Source organism: Atheta coriaria, unplaced genomic scaffold (assembly GCF_025399875.1).
Source record: "Atheta coriaria isolate IRGN ID8LTWV9N9 unplaced genomic scaffold, Caltech_Dcor_3.1 hic_scaffold_6_pilon, whole genome shotgun sequence".
Lineage (NCBI taxonomy): Eukaryota > Metazoa > Arthropoda > Insecta > Coleoptera > Staphylinidae > Dalotia > Dalotia coriaria.
In genome coordinates, this window is record NW_027045448.1 from 5,784,101 (window position 1) to 5,809,679 (window position 25,579).

Here is a 25,579-nt window from a genome sequence, read left to right on the forward strand (position 1 = left end):
TCATTTGGTACGTATTCTTACAAGCAGTTTTAGAAGCTTTATGAAATTCTTGGCCATTTCTTGAGCAAGATATTACGAATTTACGCACGCACACCAACCGGATATTGAGCAGCAACAAATCGTTGTAGCGTTTGTGGTTATTCACACTTTCTATAAATAAATTTCATCTGTAAAGAATAATAAAGTAATAAAATAATAAAAATAAAAAGTTAAAACAAAAGTTTTTTATTCGTTCATCGTTCATCTTTCGTCAAAAGACATTTAAATAACAAAACACTGAGCAAAAATAATAATAAAAATAAAACATTGGAACCTCCAGCGTGTCGTTTAACAAAATTTCGATAATTTTTCCTCCGTTTCGATCATTTGCTTACAAAATATTAATTTAATAATATTATGAGTTAAGTTAAATAAACATGAAAATGAATAATGAATAATATTAATAGTAATAAACAAAGAATACTAAAAAATTAAGTAGCTAATAATGATCGCGTTCGGATCGATTATGTACAAGTTACATCAATACTAAATTGATTAAATCTAAATCACTTTTTAGAAAAGGAAAACATCTCTTTCATTATGAAACTATTAAATACAAAATAAAAAAAACCAACGAAATAAATATTTATACATTCAAAATATAAAAAATAAAACTGAATACATACAAATAAGTAATAATGATAGTTAAATTAATTATAAATAAGTTAATTGAAACTGAATTAGTTTATAACAATGCGCATGCATTTAATTTTAAGTAATAAATTATTAAAAACTAGCATGTTTTGAACACGTTCCTCGATTTGCGTTTGAGACAGATGTGTAACTGAGATTCAGAGTATAACAGACTGTAAATCAGTAAGTGTAGATCAAAGAAAACTAAACATTACTGCTGAGTAATTACGAACTTAACATACAATATACTTATTTGTCTTGTCTTTGTTGCATTGTAGTTGTGAAAAGACGTACGTCCTACCACCGAATTCAGTGAGCTTCGTTCGTGCTTGTTCTGTTGCATGATCTAACCAATTTTAGTGGCACATTTTGAATGAGTTGAATTATGTTGATCTAATGCCCGACTAACAAATTTAACGATCAAACATAAATTGAATCGGCTAGTTTAAAACTATCTTGCCATGTTGTCATGGTTCCCGTAAAGAGTCTTTTCGTATCAAAAATAGCAATAGAGCTTACTCAGACCTCGTGTTTCTGCAGTAGTAAAATATCCCTCTTCATGCTTATCGTTTTATACTTCTAGTGTTATACATAGCGCGATTCCTCTCGCCGTTAAGTAGTAGTCGACTTCTTATAAATTGTACGAAATAAACACCAACGTTTTCCCTTTACATTTACAAATATCACAGCATCACGTGTCATTTTTAAAATTTGTGTTTCATTTTAAATTTAATTAATGTCTAGAGTTCAGAAATTCAAGTTTTTCATCAAACCCCCTTTTTGTCCTGCCCTAATTTTAACGAATTTTTGGCACAGTAAGATACACAGATATATAAATACTTTTTCTTTACTTTAATCGTTCTGCTTCACCATGGGGTTCTCGAGTGATATTATATGTTCGTGAGATGGAATGATATGAGATCCTAAAAGGACATGATAAAGCCACATGCAACTGTAACCTGACACTTTCCGCAATGCGATTATTAATAATTCCATGTTATCAACATTTTAACGAGATAATACAACGCACTCCACTTCGCGGAGCTGATTTAACTTTTAATTCACAACCAATTCTTTCTTTCATTTTTGTTTCGTATTGAAATTTCGCGTGTCTCTTCTTGGGCAAAGCAGTTGCGATGCGCGCGTATCACGAGCAAAGAGTACATCGTCATCATCGCCGCCTCATTCGGTCTTAATCGGTTCGGCTTTGACGAGCACGTTATCCGGCTCGTATCTCGCATGCGTTCGCATGTGCCGCGTGATCATGTCGCGGCGGCAGGCGGCGTAGGGGCATTGTGGACACTTGTAGGGCTTCTCGCCGGTGTGGGTGCGTTGATGAGTGGAGAGGTGATCGGAGCGCGAGAAGACCTGCCCGCACACGCGGCACGTGTACGGTTTGACGCCCGTGTGCAGTCGCATGTGGCGGGTGAGCATGTCGCTGCGCGCAAAGGACCGCTGACATACCTCGCAAAGGTACGCCTTTGCGGTGCTATCGCCTGAATTCTGGCGGCTCTTATGTCGTGACGCCATGTGCTTTGCAAGTCGATCATGTAAGCTGAACATTTGGCCACAAATGGGACAAACAAACGCGACGTCAGAACCGGGCGGCATCTCCTCAACCACGGGATGTACCTCCAGGTTATATCTAGAAGCGACTGATTCCTTGGTGGTAGGCGACGCCACATCGCCCTTGACTACAGGTACTTGGACAGCTCCGGCAGTGGAGCGCGGCGGCAGAAAGCCGGACGGTGTCATAGTCTGCATGGGCGTCTGCATCAGACCGCGCAGACGCGTCTTCAATGATAAGTCTAATGGAAATTCTTGTGGACTAGGTGCTTCGGGTTCCAACTTGCCGGTGGATATCGTGAGTGGATGGGGCCAGCCCATTGGCGCGCTTGCTCGTTCCGCTTTAGCGGTGAACCAGAGCGGCAGGTCCGAGTCAGAATGGCTCCGTCGGCGGAAAATGTCTGGCAGGTACTTGGTGTGAAAGTAACGTTCGAAGTTGTACGGCGGAGGCGCGGGCGAAGAGGCAGTCAAGGGTGAAATGGGGCTGGCAGGGAAGAAACGATCGCAAGGATGCACTGACGGTGGGTGATGGTGACCCACGCCGATCATGCAATTATAACATGAGCACGGCGCTTTGTGTAATGGCGGACTTATGCTGGACTCTTCTTCTTTGAGCCTCAGCGGGCTGATACTCAGGCTGATCTTAGGAGATTCTGTGGAACTGTGCGGAGATTTGTTGCTGCTGCTCGCTGGACTGAAGACATCCTCATCCTCACTACCCGCTTGTGGAAAACGATCTTTATCCATCGCAGTGTCGTATCGGAACACGTCCGTCATGTGCGGTTTGTGATTCAGCATTGCGCGCTCGTCTTCTTGCTTGATGTTGTTGTTAATGTGCTGGACATTGTTGTTGAGTGTCGGCGCCGCATTGCAGTTTCCAACGCCGGCGCCGCCCGTGAGCTTATCCAGCACCTGACTGAGCCGCTTCCTTTTCGCTTCTCCTTGCCCACGGGTCGATTGTGATTCGCCGCGAAGACATGATTGTTGTTATGCGTTTTATCATGCGAGGGTTCCAGAGCAGTCTCGGCCATAGTCATTAGCGCGTGGCGGCTGAGGGCCGCGGACCCTTGTGAAATTTCTTCCTGCTTGCGGCCCGTGCCGCTATGAGCATGCTGCGATGGATACACTAGGGAAAGCAGTTTGACGGCTTAATACTCTCGCTGTGCACTTCCTTCCTTGCAGGCTGGCGGTGCGGCGACGACGTAGAGGTGAAGCAAAACTCAATCAACGACCCAAGACTGCAACAACAAACGAAAAGCGCACATTAGAATCGAGCATTAAGCACGGGCCGGCATTTGCGCGCAGACAGACTAATCCGCGTCTATTAGTAGCTCTACGTGCGTTTGCTGATGAGTGCGGCGGCGCGTTGGTCAAGTGCAACCCGATGGAATACCAGTCAGTGGGATACGCTCGGTAATGAGGATTCAGTGGGCGATCATTAACTCGCTACCTTCTTCATACGCACGCACACCAACACAAGCAGAAAGCACTGCCGCCTGAGCGTGTGTCTGATATCCACGCACGAACGAACGAATGACCAGCCACCCTATGACCCGCAGGCCCGCAAAACGCAAATACGTCCGCACCGACACGAAGTGTACTCCTCACAAACGGCGGCAACCGCGAGAGCTATAACTACAGCGTTTTCATACGCTCGAAAGAAAACACCAGCGAGAGCCAACAACAACATTCAACACAGGAAAGAAGCAAAAAAAAAATAGGCATCGGTCGCCGACGATTCCACTCTCCACGCGAACGTGCGTGCCGTGTTCGTCATACACCTGATACACCTGACCTCGTTATGAAATATGAATGGACGCAGAGACGACGACTGGCGCGAGTACGTTGTAAGTGTAGAAATGTGTCTGTGTGTGTGTGTCTTCTGTGCGCATCAAGATGAGTGTTGGTTGTTCTTGCATGCGGTCTTGGCTGCCAACCGCAGAGCTTCGCAATCATCACCGGTTCGACACCAACAAAGCCTCGTCCATCGCCGACACAAAGCTGCATCTTTAACCGCATTGCACCTACGGGGGTGGTGAAGAAATCCACATTCAACGGAAAACCATTCAATACCAACACAAATAATAACCCGCATATTACCAATTGTGTTTTTTTTTTATTATTATTTTCAAGAAATTAAAACTTCAGTCATAATGAAAGCACGCTTTGGAATGCACTTGCAGCAAAATGCGCGTTGATTTATTCGCGCCGAGCGCGTGTTAATTCTAAATTACGCGTGATGATGATTAGATATTCTCGCAGAGGAGCGAATCGAAGCAGGCAGCCAACCTACATAAAGGCGATAAAAAACCAACGAAATGTGGTCTATTATACGTTTTGTGTAACAATGTGCCGCGTATATTCATAAAGGAGTAGCATAGCGGCAATCGTAGCCATCAGCGTCTGGCTTTAACAACTACTCTTCGGCGGCGCGAGTGCCCCGGCTCGCGTCTTTTCATGTGCGTTCGACGTTTATTACAGCGATGTGCTTAAGGATTATGTGGCGCACATAAAATTTACGTTTTTCTCGGAGCACGCCAGCTCCTTTTTTGGACGGCGCGCTCGCGTTACGAAATTGCGGCGGCGCGCGCCTCCGAACCGAATTATACACTTCTTTTTACGCATAATGGCTTGGTTACATTTCTATTCGGACAGCGCGCGCACAAATAAAAAAAAGTGACATATTTGTGCGTATGATTATAAATCAGATTTTGTTTGACGATAAAAATACCAGTTCAATCATCATTAAAACCCATCGGCGATGACCGAACCCGTCGAAGTTGATTGTTCCGCATGAATTTGCGAACACAACCCGATATCAATAGATGAAATTATCGACGGTCAATACCTGCGAGTTGGCATTCCGAAAGTCTACATATTTGGATTCGGATCTTCTGGGTAGATAAACTCTTCGAAAGCCATTCGTACAGTCCGAGATCAAACATTCGCGGCTGTTATCGAGGCGATAATTATAGAGGAATTACAGGCGTTTTATAATAAACACAAATCGAAGCTGACGACTTGGATACGCACCGCAAGAGGAGCGTGTATCTGTCCCATCTAAGAAGCGGCATTAAAATTTATACGTAAACGTGCATAATGCGAATGCTCGCGCGGCTGCCGAGCTTGGCTGGCAAGGTGCAAAACTAGCGAGCTCTTCGGCGAATCGCCGCGGATGGTGCGCGCCGTCGTCGTCGTCGCGCGTCTTCGCCGGCTCGATATGGTGAGTGATGCCATGCCGATGGTCGCATGGCAAAAGCGATTAATGCGAAAACGGTTAGAAGAAGAATATGGCACATATGAGGAGTATTTCTTGCATTCGGATAAAAACCGCGCGCGTTGCCACTCGCCACAAAGGCGCTATAAATATACGCGCTTCATTTGAACAAATGGGTTCGTGCAGTGAATTCTATAAAGCGCTCGATAATGCTTTATAATGAAAAATGCACTGCATATCTTCCTTTGTCCACGCCACGCCACGCTCCACAAAGAGACACCCACAAAGCTCACTTGGCGAAACGGCCCAGCTGCGAAAATCGATTTATTGCCTTTAAACTCGTCTAATTATCGAACCTACAAAATCACATCGAAGCATTGATAATTTGATAAAAGATCAAGATCACGAATTCCAAGTATTTCGCAAATCAAAAAAATGCAGACCTCCTAGTTGTCCAAGATACCAAGAATTAGAATAATAAGAATTTACGCGTTCGAGTGCGCATTGCCAAGCCGTGAACAAAACAAATTCCCCGGATTAATTGGACGCGAAAGCATCAAGATGTGGAAGCATTTTTGCGCTAGTAGCGCTACAAATTTGACCAATTACCAAGACATGCCTCATCTGCTGATGCGCGCGCGACCATTTAGTTTCATTGTTATCGTCCGTCTCATAACACTTTCAGACTTCTCAACTGGATCAACACATACGCACACAAGGAGTACATTTCATGTCTTGACGCAGGAATGCGTCGAGCAAATGAGGATCGCCCCGGCGCATTAAAGCTCGTGCCCACAATTTAATGCCTTTTTAAAAGCACACTTTTAACTTTAATTTCATCGAAATTAACCGCGTACGCGTGTGCGCGCTATTAAAACAGGTGCCCGCATTGTGCGCGCTTCAATTTTTCGTTATTGCACACGCAGAATTAAAAAAAAACGCGATCCATCGACATCGACAACGTCGACAACCAGTTAACCACAATGGTGAGCCAACGGCGAAAGCCACCATTGACGATGCCAACGATACACAATTATCTTCAATTCATTCTTATTAATTGATTCCCATCGAATTGAATTGCGACTAAATGAATATCATACCAAATTGTATACAAATGCGCAATTTACGCTTTCGGTTTTCACAAGATACCTACAGCCTGGGTGGCCACGAAATAAATTTTGAATGAAACTTTATTAAGAAAAAAAAAAAGAAGCGTCGAAGTCAATAAAATTTATTACGTAGAGTAGCAACAAATCGATAAATACTTTAATTAATAACACTGTTCTTCGGCTCGGGTGTCTCTGCAATCAGCTGAATGCATGAAGTAGTTTCCAGCTACTTGGCCGATATGCCCGAGCGTCAAAAGCTTCATGTAGGCGTACCGGGCAAAGTAATGAGTGCATACGCTCCACATGCAGATAAGATGCGGATAATATTTATTGAAAACACATGCAGCAAGGTGTGTCTAGCACCTAGCGCTTGCGGTGCGCATAAATATCACATGAAAAACTACTTCTACCGACGTAAAAATCTGTTTGTTTCTTTTTTTCACCAACATTTTCCTCGTTTTCACATCCACGTAAATAAATTAGCGTCCCATAGAAGTCGAGCATGTCCAAATATTTTTAGTTCGGATTTATGGCGCAAATTAATTGTGTGTTGTCTTGTCGCAAGTCAAATACGTGAAATCCGCGCATTTCGCGGTTGTGGAGGCGTGCGCGTGTCGTGTCTTGCCAACGATGAAATATATTGTTGCGGTGGAAAACAATACGTTTTCCGGCTCGAAAATAGCGATTGCACAATTTAGAACCGAAATTATCCCGAGTACCCACACACACCTGCCGTCATTACTCGTCCGTTCGCTTACAACCCACCAGATAAAAACATAATTCATCCGAAAATTTGCTAAATCGTTGAGTTCGTATTACGCACGAATTGGTTTTCTTGCAAAGGTTGAAAAAAAAAATGATGTGTGCTTTGTCAATCAGCGAACACGCCCGTCGGACGACGCTCGCGCAATTTGTGCAACAGGTGAAACAGCCAACTTTCGCTATAATTCAGTAATCGCCCCCTCAGGGGGTCGTAGCATGTAGCATCACACGTGCGTGCACCCCGCATCATAACACAAAGAACACAACAATATCAATAACATTTTAATACCCACTTTAATGTCGATAATAATTTTTAACTGTTGACAACAGCCTGTGTATGGTGTGTGTGTAGGTGCGTGAGTGTGTTTTGTGGAGATAAATAGCTCAAGTGGTCGAAGGTGGTTTAATAGGAAGGAAATCGAAAACCGCAAGTGTAACACGTTGTTAGCGCGGCGTGTTCGACGCACACGAATGTTGTGTGTGCGAGTCTACGTCAAAATATGCGAACCGCGAGCAAACGCGAGCCTCGAAAAAATTAAATTGCCGAATGATGTTTCCACTGGTAATACGTCGGCATTCCATAAATCCGAACGCGTATAAATAAACGTAACGCGTTTATCTCGCGCGCGCGTATGCCAGGCGGACGTTACATTATTTTGCGTAAAGCGAAATAACAAATAAATAACGGCATTAATATAAATACGCCGTCGATTTATTATCGCGCAATTTCTGCTTGTAAATCCAAAACTATACAAATAAATGTTGCTACAATTTTTATTGTTATAAATACATTTCTAATGAGATGAATTTCTTCAAGAATTCTTTTCTTATCTCCCGCTCCCAATTTTACAATAAAAAAATTTCGTTGTCGAAATAAAGGTTTTTTTTGAAAAATTGCAAAGTTAATCGACCGCGTGATTCCTTTTCAACGCCACGTTAAAGTTGATTGATTGCTTTTGTCTTTGACAAGTTTCCAGTTTACCGGTGCGCCAGTAGGTACGTGCCACCTTAATAAGTCGCGCAATGGTTTGTGAAATTATAAATTTTATAATGGTTATAATAGCACTTAACATCCTTGACCGATTAATAATCTTGTGTCTATCAGTTTTACGCTGCGTGGGTAATTAACTAGAATTATTTTTATTATTATTATTTATTTGTTTATATTTTAATTGTTTAACGATAGATCATTAATTTATGTAAAAAATTACAGCAAAATATTTTTGGTTTAATGGCAAATTTTATATGCGTGCGGTTGACTTTGATCTCCTGCGCCGTCATTAATAATCAGGATAACGACGATAATAATACGAGGCTAATAATTTAATAACATTTGTCAAAAAGGATTAAGAAGGAGGATGCGCGCCGTGTGTTACGATTACGGGCAGCGGAGAGCAGTCGTTTTAAAAGCCGTAAATAAGACGCGCGCACGAGCTTTTGATGGTCGGACGCATTCTTGCATATTTACTGAAAGCGCGCTCGCGCAGATTGTAAGTTCACTTTCGCAATTACCATCGATCGATGATTAATTTTTCTATTTAGCGGTGTGTCGTCGATGCTGCGATCGGTTAACGAGCCGCCCTAATGACGCGCAGAGTCAAGCTTTACTCCTTCAATCAATTACACCGCCGTGCGTTCGCAAGATGCTCGTGAGCCGTTTAACGATAAAAACGCACACACCACGACTCGGCGAATCATAATTATATTTTAATCCTGGCCCCATATTGCGACAGTTCACATAACGCCCAGTGGCGCAGACAGCTGACGATTGGGAGTAATATTAAAAAGAAATGCGGCAACAAAAAAATTAATATAATTACAGATGATAAAGAACCGCAAAAAGGGCGCTGGCGCATAATTGAAACCAGCCATTAATTCGAATTACAGTCGGGTTTCGATTTCTACCAATTAATGCCCACCTCGCGCCGATCGTTATTCATATTCGCAATCTCGTCGTCTTTGCTTCATCCGCTGCGCTTATTATTTTCATTTGCGCGCGCCGACGAGCCTAGTTTTTGCGCGCAATTTAAACACGCTCGCTTATTTACGATACCTTTGACGAGCTTTTTGATGCGCTTTTTATTTATTGCGTCGCTTTCCCCTCAAAAATACGTCGCATGCCTTAAAGCGATGCGTATAAAAAACAAACAAACAAAACAGCGACGCGATATAAATTTGTATTGTGTGGGAGAGTGGCTGAAAACCACTATCGTCGGCGCATAACTTTAAGCTCCGGCGGCTCGTATTCCTATTGACAGGACGATAAATTTGTCCTTTAAGCTCGCCGATACACAAATTTCGGATCTGGTAGCTAGAGAGCTATGCGAACAGGTCATCTTGACCTTTTCCAGGCTCGTATTTAACAAAATCACATACAAAAACGTTCAACTCAAAACAGCTACACATTATAAAGTGAGTTATTAACTTGTGAAAATCGAGTATTTCCTCTGCAATTAATTATGTTTGTAAATTCAATACTGCGTGGGTCTTTTTTATTGGCGTTTTTGAGTTTCGTTTCTTCCGAAATCGAAATCGAACGCTCAACTTCAGAAGATCGAAGAGTTAAGAGACAGCCAGCGGACGCCTACAAAAACGACCTGCTGCATTTCAAACGAAGCTCGCTGGCACGATGGAGATCCGAGCGAACGCATTATGAAAAAGAAACGCAACGATGCAATGCGATGCGCAACCGGCGCGGAGCATTCGCCACAGAGGAGCCTCTCGGCACTCGGACGGTTGGCTGTAGAAAGGAGAAAAGAACGGAACGCACGCGAGTAGCGAGCGCATAGTTGATGGAATAAGAGGAGACGAAAAAAAACAGGTAGAATGCATCGCGCGAGTTGTTGACTTGAAGATGCGAGAAGACGCCTAAAGAGGCAAGAGCGCGCGCGCGCGCCAGCAAGAGACGAGCGCTCGTCAAAGTGGAGAAGCCGGGGCGGCGGTGATCAGCGATTGAATCGCGATTGAATTTAGAAATCTTCAACACGCCGAAAATTACGCCGACAGCGTGTGGGAATTAAGGTCGGGGAGGTGCGTGGTGCACCCGGGAGTTGTCGACGTGGCTAATTTATGAAGGTGCTCCCTTGACAAATTCCTACCGTTATACCCACAGCGGCCCGTAATAATTATCCACCCGCTTTTTTCTACTCCTCTTCAACATACAAAGTCAAGTGGATAGCGGAAAAAGCATCACTATCTTCGTTATGTTCGGTGACAGATAAAATCCTAGGATGCAACTTGAAACCGTCTGTTCACCTGTTGCTTCTCGATGCTTGTATCCGCACATTACGGTTGAATATTTTTAGCTAACCCAAGAAATACGAAACATACAAAAAGAGAAAAAACGTTTAACTAATAGCCAATAAATATAATTAATTCGAGAAAAGCAAAACGTAACTAATACCATGACACATCGCGCAGGTTACGTTACGATTTGATTGATAAGGTGAGCGTAATGATTGTGCCCAGCGCAGAAAACAGAAGCAATAAATTCCGGCGCGTTGTAAGCCTCCCGATGGCGTTTATGATTTGTTTGATTGATTTGTGGTCGCCGTTACGTCCACGCTAACGCAATAACTAATAAACGTATTGTGTTTTTGTGTTTGCGCGAGAGCGCGCGCGCGCGTCTCATTCCCAGCTCGTTTGTAATTATATACAGATAGAAACACACTGCTACAGTTTTTGATAAATGTGACAAGACAACATGGTCACACTGCGAGCTCGGCGTTCGACGTTCGAACGTTCAGAGCTGGTCTTTCGACGTTAAATCTTTTTACAAGTGCAGCGCACGAATTATGTAATAATTACCGGCGATATTCTGATTATAAAACTGGAACCAGATCAACAACAACACTGACATCAACAATAATGGTAGTATACTAAATGGATTGTAAACCGTTTGTCGTCGGCGTATAAAATTCGGTTCTGGTGCGCGCGAGAGTCGGCGAGACATATCAATTAGTAATGTTCACAACAAATTCTCAATAGCGCGCAATCGAACCGGCCGAGCGCGTGCAGTTAAATTCAGAGTGGCAGTAGTAAATGCGTAGACGCTGGTCGACGGGCCGATGACGCAAGTGGCCACTTTACATAACGTGTCACAACACCTGGCCGCGCGAGGGATTCGCGAACACGGCCGCCGCGGAAAACAACTCGCTACACCAGACGGGCAGTGACAGAATTTTCGTTTATACCGAGAGTCGTGGGACGCCGGCGGGATGCACGCGCGCGTAAAGGATATTCGTAGAGTGGTGCATAGTCAGTCAGTAGACGCACGCTTAAATTTAGTACAGACAGACGTAAATAGTTTTTCGGTAAAAGGAGAGAAAAATAACGACCGGCCGTGCACGACTCATTCCTCAACGGAACGCGAGATGCATTTTCACGCACGGCGCGCTAGCTGAAATCGACCAGCCGAAAGGAAAGTTGCTATTGCTCCTACACGTGGCTGTGCGCTTGTGGGCAACCAGTGAAAAATATTGTCAGCTGTTTTACATCACGCATATTATTATTTATATCAATTCAAAATTTCAAAATGTGTGTCCTCACTCATAAAAAAATTAACGCATCATTATCGAACGATAAATATGTATCTCTGTGTGCGCTTCGTTAGTGGACGACTCGTTTATAGTCGATTATAAATTTGTTATGAAAATAAAGATATTTCTGTCAAAAAACGTAAACACCCACATCATATCTCGGAAACTCCTGCGCCGGCGAACTGTCGGCGGTCCTAATAGAAAAATATTTGTTTGCGTGCGAGAAGTCAGCGGTGTGTGTATGTTTTACTCAACACTTTCGGTGCGTGGAAAGAAGCACCGCGAGAAGATGAAAAAAATAATCCAAAACAAAACACAACACACACTTACACACTTCTAACGGCGGCAACGGTGGAACTTACCGACGATGCCACCGTTTTATAAATAAAGAGCACCAGTGAACACCAATTTCCGCCGCCAAATTAACGATAGACTTGATAATCATTAATCATTTTCGTATTTTTAAAACCGCCCGAAACACGCGCGCGTCTACCGGCGTAGTAGGTGCGCGACTGTTGCTCTCGCGATATGCCACTCCAGATTTATTCGCAAAACAGCAAAAGTGCGCTGTATCGATTTTGCGGGTTACGAGCGCTAGTGTACGATGGTGATGGCAGTTGCCGCCTCAAGGATCATCATCCTGTGTCAAGGTCGGCACGTGCAATTCCGGGGTTGTGCACCCCCGGCGGCGGCAGTGGTGGCGTTGGAGGCTCGTGCCTGCCAGGCCTAGTATCATCCGACCTTGACCCCGCCGTCGTGTTACTCCCGGCACGAACCTCATCGATCGATTTTCATGCTAATACGCAGTTTCCTGCGAAGGGCGACCGACTACCCCAACAACTGCCGCGCGCTCTTAGGTCGCTGCCCCAGCAACACACAAATTGTAAACAACAACATGCACAAAACGAAAACAAATTATCCACACACCTTGATATCTTGATATCCGCTTCGTGGGTTGTATCTGCAATCAAATAAGAAAGAGAAAAATTAAAATCAGTTACAGAAAAGATAGTTTTAGCACATTTCGAAGGTGCTAAGTCTTTCTAAATCTAAAAGTTCGATCACTAAGTGGAATGTACGCATGTCCGCGCCTCTTTGGTAAATACAAGTCCATTAATGCCCGCTTAGAGGCATGCTAATGAACGAAAACTTCAAACCTCAACAGCTCCTCAACACCAACGCGGCCAAACATGTGGGAGTTGTGAGTTTCACAGCCCGAGTGAGAATTCTAACTGCGTATTCTCTGACCAATGACCACCATCCGACCAAAAATGTAATTATCGCATTCGTTTCACTACAACGTTTTCTATGCGCGTAACATCAGCGCCCGCCCGATTTGATTACAATAGAAAACAGTAATTTGTAATGATTAAAACTGTATCAACATTATCTCGCGCGGCGCAAACACGTTCGTATATAATAATCGTCTTGCCAGTCTCGAAATCCTAGATCTCACCAGTGTAATCCATCAATAGTCATACTTGGGTACATTGTGCGTTGCGTTCGTTGCGTTTGCCTGTGTTGCTGTAACGCGAACGCATAGATGAATATATCTCGGCTTCCGAAATACGTGTCGGTTATTAATGGTCCGTAATGCGCGGTTACGAGATAGCGCCGAGGAGGTAAAACGTCGCCGACTCGCGCCCGCTCCGAGTGGCTAGCGAAACAATTTTATAATGACCGAGTGTGTGTCGCAATGTAATTACATATCGGCCGCCTATTTCAGCGTGCGCGACTTCGCGCATGCTGTGCATTCTTCACCGACTCCACAACAAACGCTGCTGCTGTGCATCGCTAGACGAAATTTATCGCCGGCTAGATGCTAGATCGCAAGCGAATGATAATATAGAGATCAATAAAAAATAATTACGCTGCTAATAGTTTTCACACACGCTTATTAACATTAAATTTCGGCTGCTGTTTTTTTTTTCTATCGCGACTGCTTCCTTGTTTCTTTTCATTTCGTTTCGCATTGATTCGACTATGATGCCGCCTCTCGATACGATTTTTTAACGAGATTTATTATTAACAACGTAATGGTTAAAAAGTAGCTAGCAAAATGAATGATCTAGTTCTGATCGCTTGGGTGTAATTTGTTTTGGTATAATATATCGAAGAATGATTAGCGCACTGGACGTTTATGTGTCGCATTAATAATTTAATATATTTCGTGAGTCGTTAATTAAGAACGCGGCTAGATAAACACACAACGGCAGTGAATACGAGTGGCAGGAGCGCAAAACAGGTAGTGTTTTATTATAATTTCGAAAGTTTATCGTCAACCGTAATTACGCTCAGCGTAAAAATTATTAAATCTGAGTTATGAGTGCGTGTGCGTATGAATCACGATTTTACTGTCAAACAAATCAAAATTAAATTCCCACGAATGAAAAAATCTAAATCCAAGCAACTAAAGATTTGATTAAAATTAAAATTTTTTGCAAATTTTCGAGTTAAAAACAATAACGAAACAAAAATTCATTTCTTGTTTGCAATGTCGGTTCGGCGATAAATTAAATGTTCACAGCGATAAGTTAGCATTTTACCAACAAGCGAACATAAATGATCGTAAACACTGAACATAATTTAACATCATATTTACATTCGAAAAAAAGTCTCAAATTGAATTATAATTGAATCTATTTCGGGTAAATTCAATCAGATGAATTTTTCGAACTTGTTGAGCTTGTTCAGCAAATTAGCAAATCGTGCAGCACATCCAAAAGTCTTCTCGTGCGCACCACTCAGCCGCAATCAAAGAAAGTCCGACACCATCTCATCAGAACGACGGAGCTTGAAATTAAATCGTAGTCACTACCTATCATTCACAATAATACACCGAAACCACTTGATATTTCACTTCTTTATTTCGTCTTCATTTTGAACATCAACATTATACGACCGACTCACGATTCCACACCAAGAGTTCAGAAATGGATTTGTTGCACTATAAATTTACGATAATTGTATATTATTAGCGTCTTGTTGATGTGGAAATATAAAATAAACAAATCTTTATCTTCTTTTTTCAATTTATTTAGATCTAACTAGATGTAAAAAAAACTTTTGTTTTTCTTTTGGTTTTAAGTGATAATTTCAAAAAGGGTTATTTGGTTGTTACACGCTGTATATTTAGCATTACCATTGATAAACCTTGGAACAACGTTATACAATTATAATCGCGCACGATTAATAACAAAAATCAAGATGTTCTCCGGAACGCATCTCACCTTCTACCTTCATCTCTCCTGCGCCATCATAGGCCGGCGATGTTTAATATCAAATATCATCTATCAACAACGACAACGATGACTTGTAGGCAATTAAACTAAGTGCCTCGTTCATAGAATCAACGAGCGAGTTACATGCGCGCGCGTTTTGTAGACGAAGGCGACGTGCGACGAGCATCAAGTGAAAAGAAGTGCTTTCACACTTTATTCGTGCACACACACTCACACATAGCTGCGAAATGTATTTATCTGTATAAACTCGGCGCATCAACAGATTTTTCTGCATTAGTTGGATTTACAGTTAGGCCGGGTGCGTAGGAAACGCACTTACTAATTATGAGTAAGTACTATACACAAATCTACAATCTATCCACTTTGGATGGTGTGTTGTAAAACTGTGAGTACATAATAAACGCCAAAATGACTAAAATAACATATTAGTTGTGAACGTAATCAGAAAGAATAAATTTTACTCAGAAATACAGCTATTGCGGCGCATATTCAAATCGTGACATTGGCAAAACGACATAATTGCCACTATTTAGACAAACCGACAATTAAGAAATCTATCGGGCCAGGGTCGTCGTAATTACCACACACATTTATTGACACTTTCTCACTTTTCTCACATTCTCACTGCGTACCAACAAAATATTTTCCACAAAGTTAGGCAAGCTGTACTAACCACCATTTTGATGCGTCGTCTTATTTTACTAACTTTTACGAGATAAGATTACCAACCAACAAGGGGGACAATCGATCATTATTATTTGCAAATACAGAAGTTCGGAACATGAAAGCAAACTTGTGTCGTGTTCAGAAAAATTTCGGCTGCGATTTGGGCGCGATTTTCACTTCACCACTAAATGTGTGTATATGTGTGTTGATCCAAGCGTCTAATCGAACCACTAGCGTGCGATGATAAGCAATCGCCATTCGGGGCGACATTCCCACATTGTTTTGATTCCGGCTCTCGCGCGCGCGCGCGCGATGCAAACAAAACAATGTGCCGCGCGCGCGAAGGAAGCGTGTGCGGTTTTCGGACTTAACTAGCTGAATTTATTGTGACTTGCAATCGTACTCACCTCGATAGTGATCACAACGCGGTTTCCAGCGCACACACACAACTTGCGTCTTCGGTTACACACGCGGTGAACATATGTCGCAAATTAAAACAGTTGTAGCAGTTGTAACAAATGTGGGTGGTGAAATTAATAAATAGTTTTCCCAGCTGATTTGTACCAGTCACATGTCTTAGAAAAAGAAGCGGAGACGATGTTGAGATGACGATTTCCTTGGAGTGGCAGGCAGGACACAAACACAAATCGCTAGTTTTTTGATTTCGGAAACTTCCGTCGTATAAAATAAAAAATAATAAAATGTTAGCGTTCTGCACGCGGATAATATCAAATCGTGAATCGCACGCAGCGTGCGAGCGCGTGTGTCGAGCCGGCGAGCGCACGCTTGCTACTAAACCACGTCGTGTCGCGGCCGATAGCTGGCCGTATCGCGGAGGTTGGCCGCCGCGTTGATTCGTTCTCAAGAGAGTCCCTCTGCCTGCCTACGTCCATCACCTCCATACGCCCCACCACCGACGATTTTTTTCCTTGCACACACACCGGCGCTTACTGTGAACACACTACGCTACCTTTTACAATGTACTACTCCACGTGAGGGTGCACACACGAGGGTTACCCTTTGCGCGTCAAATTGCGTACCCCGTATTGACGATAACCTGATTTTAATCACACGTGTTGAGCTTTACGAGGGGGACATTCCTTCGAATGCTTTCGCGATACGAAGAACAACGCTACCGGTTGTGAAAAGTTATTTTTATGCCATAGAAATCACGCGGCGAGTGTGCGAGAGTATTTATCACGCTCTAGAAGGGGCAGCCGGGGCTTGCGTGGAATTTTCTCATGATTTTCCTCAATGCGCAACCAGTGCCAAAACTCCTACTTCGCTGGTCATCGCGGACAGCATCTCTAGTGTATGTATTTTTTTCATTCGCCAAAATAGATGCGCCTACTTGCTTACGATTCGCTCAAAACTCACGCCAAACATTTACGTAATTGCAGATTAGTAACGAAAATACCTCATAATAGCAATTTGATCAGCGTCCAAACAACCGACTCCCACTTGCTGCGTTAACATCGTTACTCTACGAGTAGTAGGTAGCAATTTATTCGAAGTTTTCGGCCATTAGAACGCATGTGAACGCGTTTATAAGTCGGGTATTGTGAAATTAAAATAATGGATGTTATGAATTCAATGCCGATATCAATTTGACCTCTATATTGATAGAAACCGAGCGTTGGCTTGGCATTCATTAAAAGTCTATTGACTACTATAATGCGACATATTCAGATATTGCGCGGTTCACATAAGTATTCCAAACGACTCTCTTTGACTGTTCACGTTTGGTTATCAGATGATTTTATTTTTCTACATTCTGCGCTTTATTTATGAAGTTAATCGATTAGCGCTGCGATTGTATGCAGCTGTTCGAAAACAGCTCGAGGACACATTTAACTGATTTTGATTACCTATAAGCAAAAGAGAAATTTAATTGTTGTGGATTTGTCAGGGTAAAGGTAAGTATCTAAATTAAGTTGTTCCAAATTATAATCAAATATCTGATAAATATTAACATAATTATACGATTTCCCGGAATCACTTAGAGCTAGAAAGTTGAAAAATAGTGGCGCGAACTTTTACTCTCGACGGCCGTTAAAAAACGCATTTTCATCTGGGCTGCGCGCACGTGGATGTGGGGTGCGCTTGTTTTTTGCCTTTTATGCGCTCGTCTTACACTCCCGGCTATAAGATATTTGTGTGTACCGGCCCGTTCAAGAATAGGGCACGTGGATATACGGATGGCCCCTCTCCAAGGCAATCGCGTAATGTTATTGTGCGCGACTCTCATGTGTGCACCTTTGCCGAGACCTCTCTCCCTCGGCAGATAGCGAAAAACGTTACAAACCGAATTTTTGAGAAAGTCTAGCGTGACATACACACAAAGCGCCCGGCTCCCTCACGGCTCGTGCGGAACTTCTTCATCCACCCTCATAATGCACGCCAACGACGGATTTTCGACTGATTCCATTCAATCGTAATGCGTCTAGACGTTTAAACCTAATCCTCTTCGGGCCATTGTGCGAATTTATATTGACTGATTGATCGTTTGTTTGGAAATTAATTTTTAACGTTTGCTTGCATGTTAGAAAGATTGATTTTGTCATTCACTTAACCTTAATGTGCAATCCGTGCAATAAATTAACACTCGCGCGTACACACAACATGGAATTCACGCCGCTGGCCGCCGAGGATAATATTTAAAGATCCAGATTAATAAATATTCTTATCATTCGGCATGCGATCCGCGGCTGTCCGACGACGATTGAGCGTTGCGTGCGCGGCTGGCATGTCGTCATAAAGTCTTCTGGTTTTATTTTATCATCGTTCGTATTCACGGGAGCGTTATAAACGTAAGCAATCATCATCAATCGAACGCTGTGCTTCCAACTTCTGAATGCCTGCGCATTCGGACGGGTATGTGCGCACACGTAACTTGCAATGCGCCACGACGTTTCCAATCTAAGTGCTTCTTCGCAACGTTTTACGCGCAATAACGATTTATTTTATTGACTTATAACTCGTACTCGGCACTCGATTTAAAATTTACTTCGTTCTTCGTAATCTCATACTGGGTGCAACTGAATATCTACTACCTAACCTCAAAAACAAAACAAAATTAATTATTTCTTATAAATCGTATCTTTACTACGCTAGATGGCGCAAATTGATAATATTTAGTAGGTATTTCACCTCAACTTTAAACTACAATTAACTAATTTTTATCAAACACTTTATATAAAACAAGTCATAATTAATTACATATTGAAATATGTTTTGAAAGTAGCTCATCGATAAATAATTAATTAATAATTAATCGATTAGTAATTAATCAAGTGGCAAAACATAATTAAAACTTTTTCATGTCGGCAGACATCTCAATCCAAAAGATTGAATTTCAAAACAATGTACGTAATTAACACAGAACATAAAATTAATAACGGTACGTATTGTCATTGCCATTGTTCATTGCACAACAAACAACGAAGATTTCCACGCTTTGCATTCGATTATAACTCGAATAATTCGATCGCATCTTTCACGTTCCACATTCGTATCGAGCATTTAATTCAAAGCAAAACGTCCAACCCCACTCTTGCCTAATGCCGAGCATATCCAAACCGATATTTACGATTATGATCGTAACTTCACAGCGAGTCGTCGTTTTAATGAAGTCGAAAATGAAAAAAAACGCGCCGCGTCGTGCATACTTTAAGTTTAACAAACTTTTTTAGTATGCATAATCGCATTATCAACCTAGCCACAAGTATATTATTTATTACGCGGTTCTATTTCCAAACCAATGCTACCTTAATTAATATGCAAATACATTTTAATTGTGTTGTTGATTTTTGTTAATTTCAAATAGCAATCAAAACAAATCCGAATCTAACAATACAGATAAACCATCATTTAATTGGATGTTACAATGTGAATGAATGTTAATCAAACATTGTCTTCCTTCTGAATCTGAAGCATTAATCTGGACATCTACAGTTGTTACAACAGACCACCACCGGCACGTGTAGCATTGTGCTGGCAATTTCATCGCAGTTTGGCGCCTTTTCTAACGATGCGTGTGCCCTTTGTCAACAAACGCCACAAAACGTGGGCGAAACGCGTAAACATTTGTTAAACATTCGCTGCAATTTGAAGGCAAGAATCAACAAACAAGGGTGCTAAACGGCGCATTGACCAGCGGTCAATACCGATCGGATATATATCATTGACAATCGGTAGGAATATACATGCAACTGAAGGACGCCCAGCAGCGCGTTGCAAACACACAGATGGGGCTCGAACGTGCGATGAATAGAGCACACATAATGCACCAAGTTAAAAGATTATGCGTGCCTGTGTGTGCACGTATGTGTGCGTCTTGTATACGTCTCCACAGGGTGGAGATGGAGAGTTAGTTGCGCAAAGAAACTCGCCGAAGCATCGCAAACCGTCTTGCGGGCGAGCACCGCTTGCGCTTTTATCATCGCCAAAGAGGCGCGCACATATGATATCATGCGTGTTGTGTTGTGTTAGCTGCGGGCTGAATGCGATGTGCCATCGACGTCTTCAATGGCGCATTGCGAGACGCCGAGCGCTGCGGCTGTCTCGTGCGCATTGTTGGCTTCTTTTGAAATCGTACGATGTGTGGCACGCGCGCCGCATAAAGCCCGAGACGGTTTTTACACGAGACACACGCGCGCAAACATTGCTTCTATACAGCAGGTGAAACATTAAATGCCAAATTGATAGAAAATAGAAGCCAGGATAGAAAATACGGAATGCAGGCATTTTTACATGCTGACGTGCATAAAAGTTGCATAAACAACACAAAATACGTAAATAATTAAGAAATTTAAGTGTGACCCACACACAATACAAACATGACCACCTAAGTGATATTTTATTAATCAAACTAACCCTGTTATTAGGTATTTCCACTGTTTTACGCCTAAATAAATTTTCTTTTCATTCTATTGTCCGTTTACTCGTATTTCTGTAGACTTGGCTGTCCAATAAATTTTTCATCACTTATGGTCAACGATAACCATTATAATTATACGCGCCCAAGTCATTCCTACAAACTGTTTGTATTTGTAAGTTTTTTTTTTGTTCTGTCTGCGCAATGTCCGATACAGAAGCTTTCCACAACGCAAACGAATATGTAATGGCGTAATATATGCCGACAAGAAATTTTTCAATTCAATTTACGACTTGTAATATGGCGTGTTGTTAAAACCGCGGGGGGTGTTAATAGATTAATCAAGTCGCGACGCCAACACGTACACTCGGGACACGTGTATAAGAAAGAAAAAGAAATCGAATGCAATGGAATGCTATAACGCAACATTCGTATTGACGTCTGGTATTTGTGAAAAATATTAAACAAAAATATTGTTTTATTTTATTTTTCAACTGGAATATTAAGTCTGTTTGGTTCCAGTTGAATGGTTTGATCTGCAAGTCAAACGTCGTTAATTAAAATCGATTAACTTCCGATGCGAGTACGTTTCGGAATTTAATTGGCGACAGTTCGAAGCGCATCCGATCGGGTCACATGCAGGAAGGCAATAAAGCCTCTCTAACAACTGTACGAAACTGTAAGAAACTGTAAGAAGTCGCGACACAGAGAGATGTTCAATCTTTGATCGTTATCCAGTTCATAAAGAAGACGTTTAATGTTCACAGCGGTCGAAGATTTAATCTGCGTTCGGTCATTTGCATATTTAGATTTTTTCGCTTCCACTGCAAGAAAATCAAAATCGAAATGCAACCAACACACGATTCGCTTGCGTTAACCTGTTGATCACCGGCGCTTAAATTCACACACATCGTGCAGAGTCTATAACATAACATAGGGTTGTTTAAGCGCGTCGGAGGGTAGTAAATAATGGCAGTTAGCGCGCAACACCCCCGTGTTGGCGCAGCGGGTGCATCGACCAGCACGGCGACTCGCGCACAGCGTGACGCCGGCACGTCAACACACCCGCAACATTCATCATCCCCTTTGAGCCGCACACTTGACTTCTTGTTGCGCACAACGCGTACCCCTATAGGTGTGTGTACTACTGTCTGCGCCTAATGAGAGATATCGGGTGGAGGATTTATGACCGCTGTATTTACAACCCTTTCACGGACATAAATTTAAGTTTCACTTTCGTTTTAACCGTATAATTAAAAATCTACAGAATTTTTACAGTTTTTTTTTAACTGATAATCTTTGTAGTTGTAAAAATTTATGATTTATGATTTTTTAAAGTTTAATTCAGAAAATTAATTTCCAAAGCACGCGTTGGTTGGACTAGATTCGATTTCGAATGCAAATCGATTCGTTGGTTAAGTAGCATAAGTCGTAACGAGCGTTGTAAAACAGTGGGTGTTGTTACAAACGGTACACATTCCTAATTCCAGCCGCTGCTTTATTTATTGAGGTTCTAATTAACTATCAATATAAATATTTAAGCCCACGGAAAATAAATTCTTGTTCACAAAACGTTAGGAAATCATTTTTGCGGACCTAGGATAACAAAAATTCACACAAAGGGAAGTAGGGTGCGACATCTACTGGCTATAAAACAAACTATTTTAGGCTTAAACGCAGCATGATTCGCGACAAGGTAAAATAAAATTAATTTTTAAGAAAATACGTGATGATGTTTGTATGATGTACCTACGTACGCTCTCTATTGAAGCTGTAAAATAGTTGCGGGAACGTTCCGCAGGATTCCTGCGAGCGCGGAGCGCCGAAACACAGTCTAGCGTTAGCAGGGCGGCATAAACGCGCGTCGGTGGGAGGACCGCGCCGGCGGCGACACGACCGCGAAGGAGCGAACACGCCGCGCGCAAACACCGCGATCGCTCTTCACCGTCGGCCGTGATCAGGCGCGCTACCACGCTACCAGCTCGCGAAGCGCGCCGCGCGCGAAAGGTGTGCGACGCGGTGCGCTTCCCCCGTTTGCCCATAGCGATCATCATCCGGCAAGCGCGCTGATCCTCCACCTGTTGCTTCCATGCGCCGCTCGCACTCGCGCGCGCGCCAGTCTATTTGACCGCGGCCCGGACCGGTTTTCCGCGCGCATCTCGCCGCCTGCGCTCGCGGGTCAATAGAATCACGAGTGGGCTTCTTGAGAAGCCGCGCCGGACACGATCCCTTGGATATTTACACTTATTCACTCATTTACACTAATTGGACGGCGGGATGCACGGCTTATATAGCTTTATTCGCCTGCAATTTGTTAGCGTCGTGAGTTGCATTCGTTTGTTTTCGCGCTTACAGCATTGCAAATATTCACAATTTATATAAGTGAGAGGGTATTGGTACCCTCGACATATTTCCGACATTCCAACAATAATACAATGCAATATTTATCAAAGGGGAACTCAACATCGGAACTGGGAAGAGCGACTTTTACTTTTACGACTCATGTTTGCTTTATTCTTATTCTTATTTCATATTACGAAGGGTCACAGTACTGCTTCGTGGGAAAGCCACTTCCCCTAAAGAACATATTCTTTATATTCTTTATCATAAACATTAACTCAAACTTTTTATACGCCGATGATATCAAAAAATTAAATTACGAATAATTGCGAAATTGTTATTACTCTGAATTATGCACTATGCACTCAGCTTTTCGGTAATTTTGCCAATTTCCGGTATCGATTCACTTCAACTTGTGCCATTGTATGACCAAATTGATCGTGGCGCGAGTCCGCGTAAAGTATTCATTACGCGCTCTTTATCTCTGCACGCTCAATGCGCAATCGTCTTTTTCGGCTGGTGCTTCTTCAATAAATGTAATTAATCGCGTCGGAATCGCATTCAATCGCGCGTTCTTTATAATTAAATTGGGCCGTGCACATTGCGCACGTGAATTTTATCGATGATAATGCACTCACCTTTTGCAGATTGTGGAAGTATTGATTAAATCGCTTTCAAGAAAGTTCTGCACAATCTTCACTCAAAATTGAACACCACATTTCAACGCACTAAAATCGTCTGATACGTTCAACACCGCGAGGCGAATGATAATAACCTACCATCAAGTTGCACAAGTTTGGTTGAACGAGGGGTGGTTTATGAACTTCTGGATTGGACAACCCCCACTAGGGTGAGATGGTAACACAAAGTACCAGTTTCACCCACCCCAAAATTAAAACCCCAAACAAAAATTGAAAAATTAAAAATTTTACTGTAATTTAAAGTGTATAAAGTTGAATCTTTTAGCACTGGTGCGTAAAAATAAAAAATGAAATTTTAGCATTTTTGTGAGTTTATGTAAGTTATCGTGGCTAAAACTATAATTTTACACACTTATCATACAAAATAGGAATATATGTGATCATCAATGCATGTAAAACTTAATAAACAACCAGTTATTAACAACAACCGGTGTTAACTAATCAAAACACGGCATAACTACGCCTGCGTACAAAACAATAAATTATAACCAGGGAATAATTACCATCAAATATAATAAACTCATTTCGAAAAAACGAAAACACGAACTGTCATAGATACGTGGAACAACACTACATCAACATATGCATGCAAGCGACGTATTCACGTGTGTGCATATACAAAACGCAAAGCAAGATCGCTAATTACAAAACGAGCGCTCGAATGCTACGCTTTTATATAACCACACGAGTACTCCACACTAACATGCACTCAGAAGCGGCAAGCGTACACTAATGTCTAAATAAGAGAAGCGTATAATAAGTAGCTATTCTTCGTTAAGATTGTGCCAACATTGACCAACCGGCTGCTTTTAATAAAGAACTGTTGAATTATTGCAGCCGCGCTCGACTACTAACCCAACCATCCAACATATCGAACTTTATAACTCTACCATGTACATTCTATAACTTACAAATGTTTTAAATTAGGTGCTAATCTGATATTACTTGCTTTTTTAATATTTTTAATTAAACATTATGAGAATTATGTATGCATTAGTGTTTAAGTAAAGTTTTATGTCTTATTTTCATAATTACACTATACACTTAGGGTTTTTTAATATTTTTGCGTTTACAATTAACAATTATGATTATGATGCAAGTGAAAATGAATATTCATTTATTTCCACCGATGGATACAGAGCGACTACCGTTCGGAAACCGTTAGAAAATCGCCGGTGAGCAGTTGTCGTAAATGGTGGCGCTTGAACAACTAATTAATTAATAACAAGCGATTAGTGCGGCCATAATGCGCGCCATTATTTATGGTAATTTTATCGAATGCAGATCGATTCAATACCAACCACACGTTTGGTTAATTAAATGTGGGTAGATTATTATGAGAAGAAAATAAATAAACACTCACACAACTGATAAAATTGTTACATTATTCAATGCACTCGGTGATAAAATTGAGATAAACTTGATTTTGATTGCAGTTGATGTGATTTATTTGTATTTGCATGTTATCACACCAGAAATGACGACGAGACGTTTGTAAGCCAATGTCGATTGTGTAGAAAACGCGCGACCAGCCTGAAAGTTATAAATAACGTCAACTCTCGGACGTCACCCACTTCCGAGCCTTGACCTCCGGTGACATGTTGTCGTTTGTGTTGGATTCACAACACACGTATTGACGCATTTCTTACTACACAGGCTTCATGTGTAATGACATGTTAAAATTTAAACCGTCTGTATGCGCTCTCAATTAAGTGGGTGGTTTGGTAGTAAATTGATCAATTGCCTCCAGATATCGACTGGTGAAATTGACACATTAAGAAATCGTTTACGAATAGAAGCGAGGTCAATTGCTATTTGAGCGGCTGCGACACCAGAAGATTTTAATATTCGATAGCACCAACAGTGAAAAATCATTGATTAATTACCCGA

The 25,579-nt window shown here is 42.0% G+C and overlaps 1 protein-coding gene and 1 long non-coding RNA gene across 2 annotated transcripts; both read right to left on the minus strand.

The window, feature by feature from the left end:
* Positions 1–209: 209 nt before the first annotated feature.
* LOC135794412 (early growth response protein 1-like) lies at positions 210–16,610 on the minus strand. Its single transcript, XM_065305691.1, is given in 4 exon segments — positions 210–3,171; positions 3,174–3,476; positions 12,792–12,825; positions 16,180–16,610. Coding segments are annotated over 2 exon segments (1,419 nt in total). The 5' UTR covers positions 3,276–3,476; positions 12,792–12,825; positions 16,180–16,610; the 3' UTR covers positions 210–1,854.
* Positions 16,611–24,682: 8,072 nt separating this feature from the next.
* Positions 24,683–25,174, minus strand: LOC135794497 (uncharacterized). Its single transcript, XR_010548905.1, has 2 exons — positions 25,053–25,174; positions 24,683–24,899 (listed from the first exon to the last, which is right to left on the minus strand). It is a non-coding gene; the product is annotated as an uncharacterized lncRNA (long non-coding RNA).
* Between the last annotated feature and the right edge of the window lie 405 nt (positions 25,175–25,579).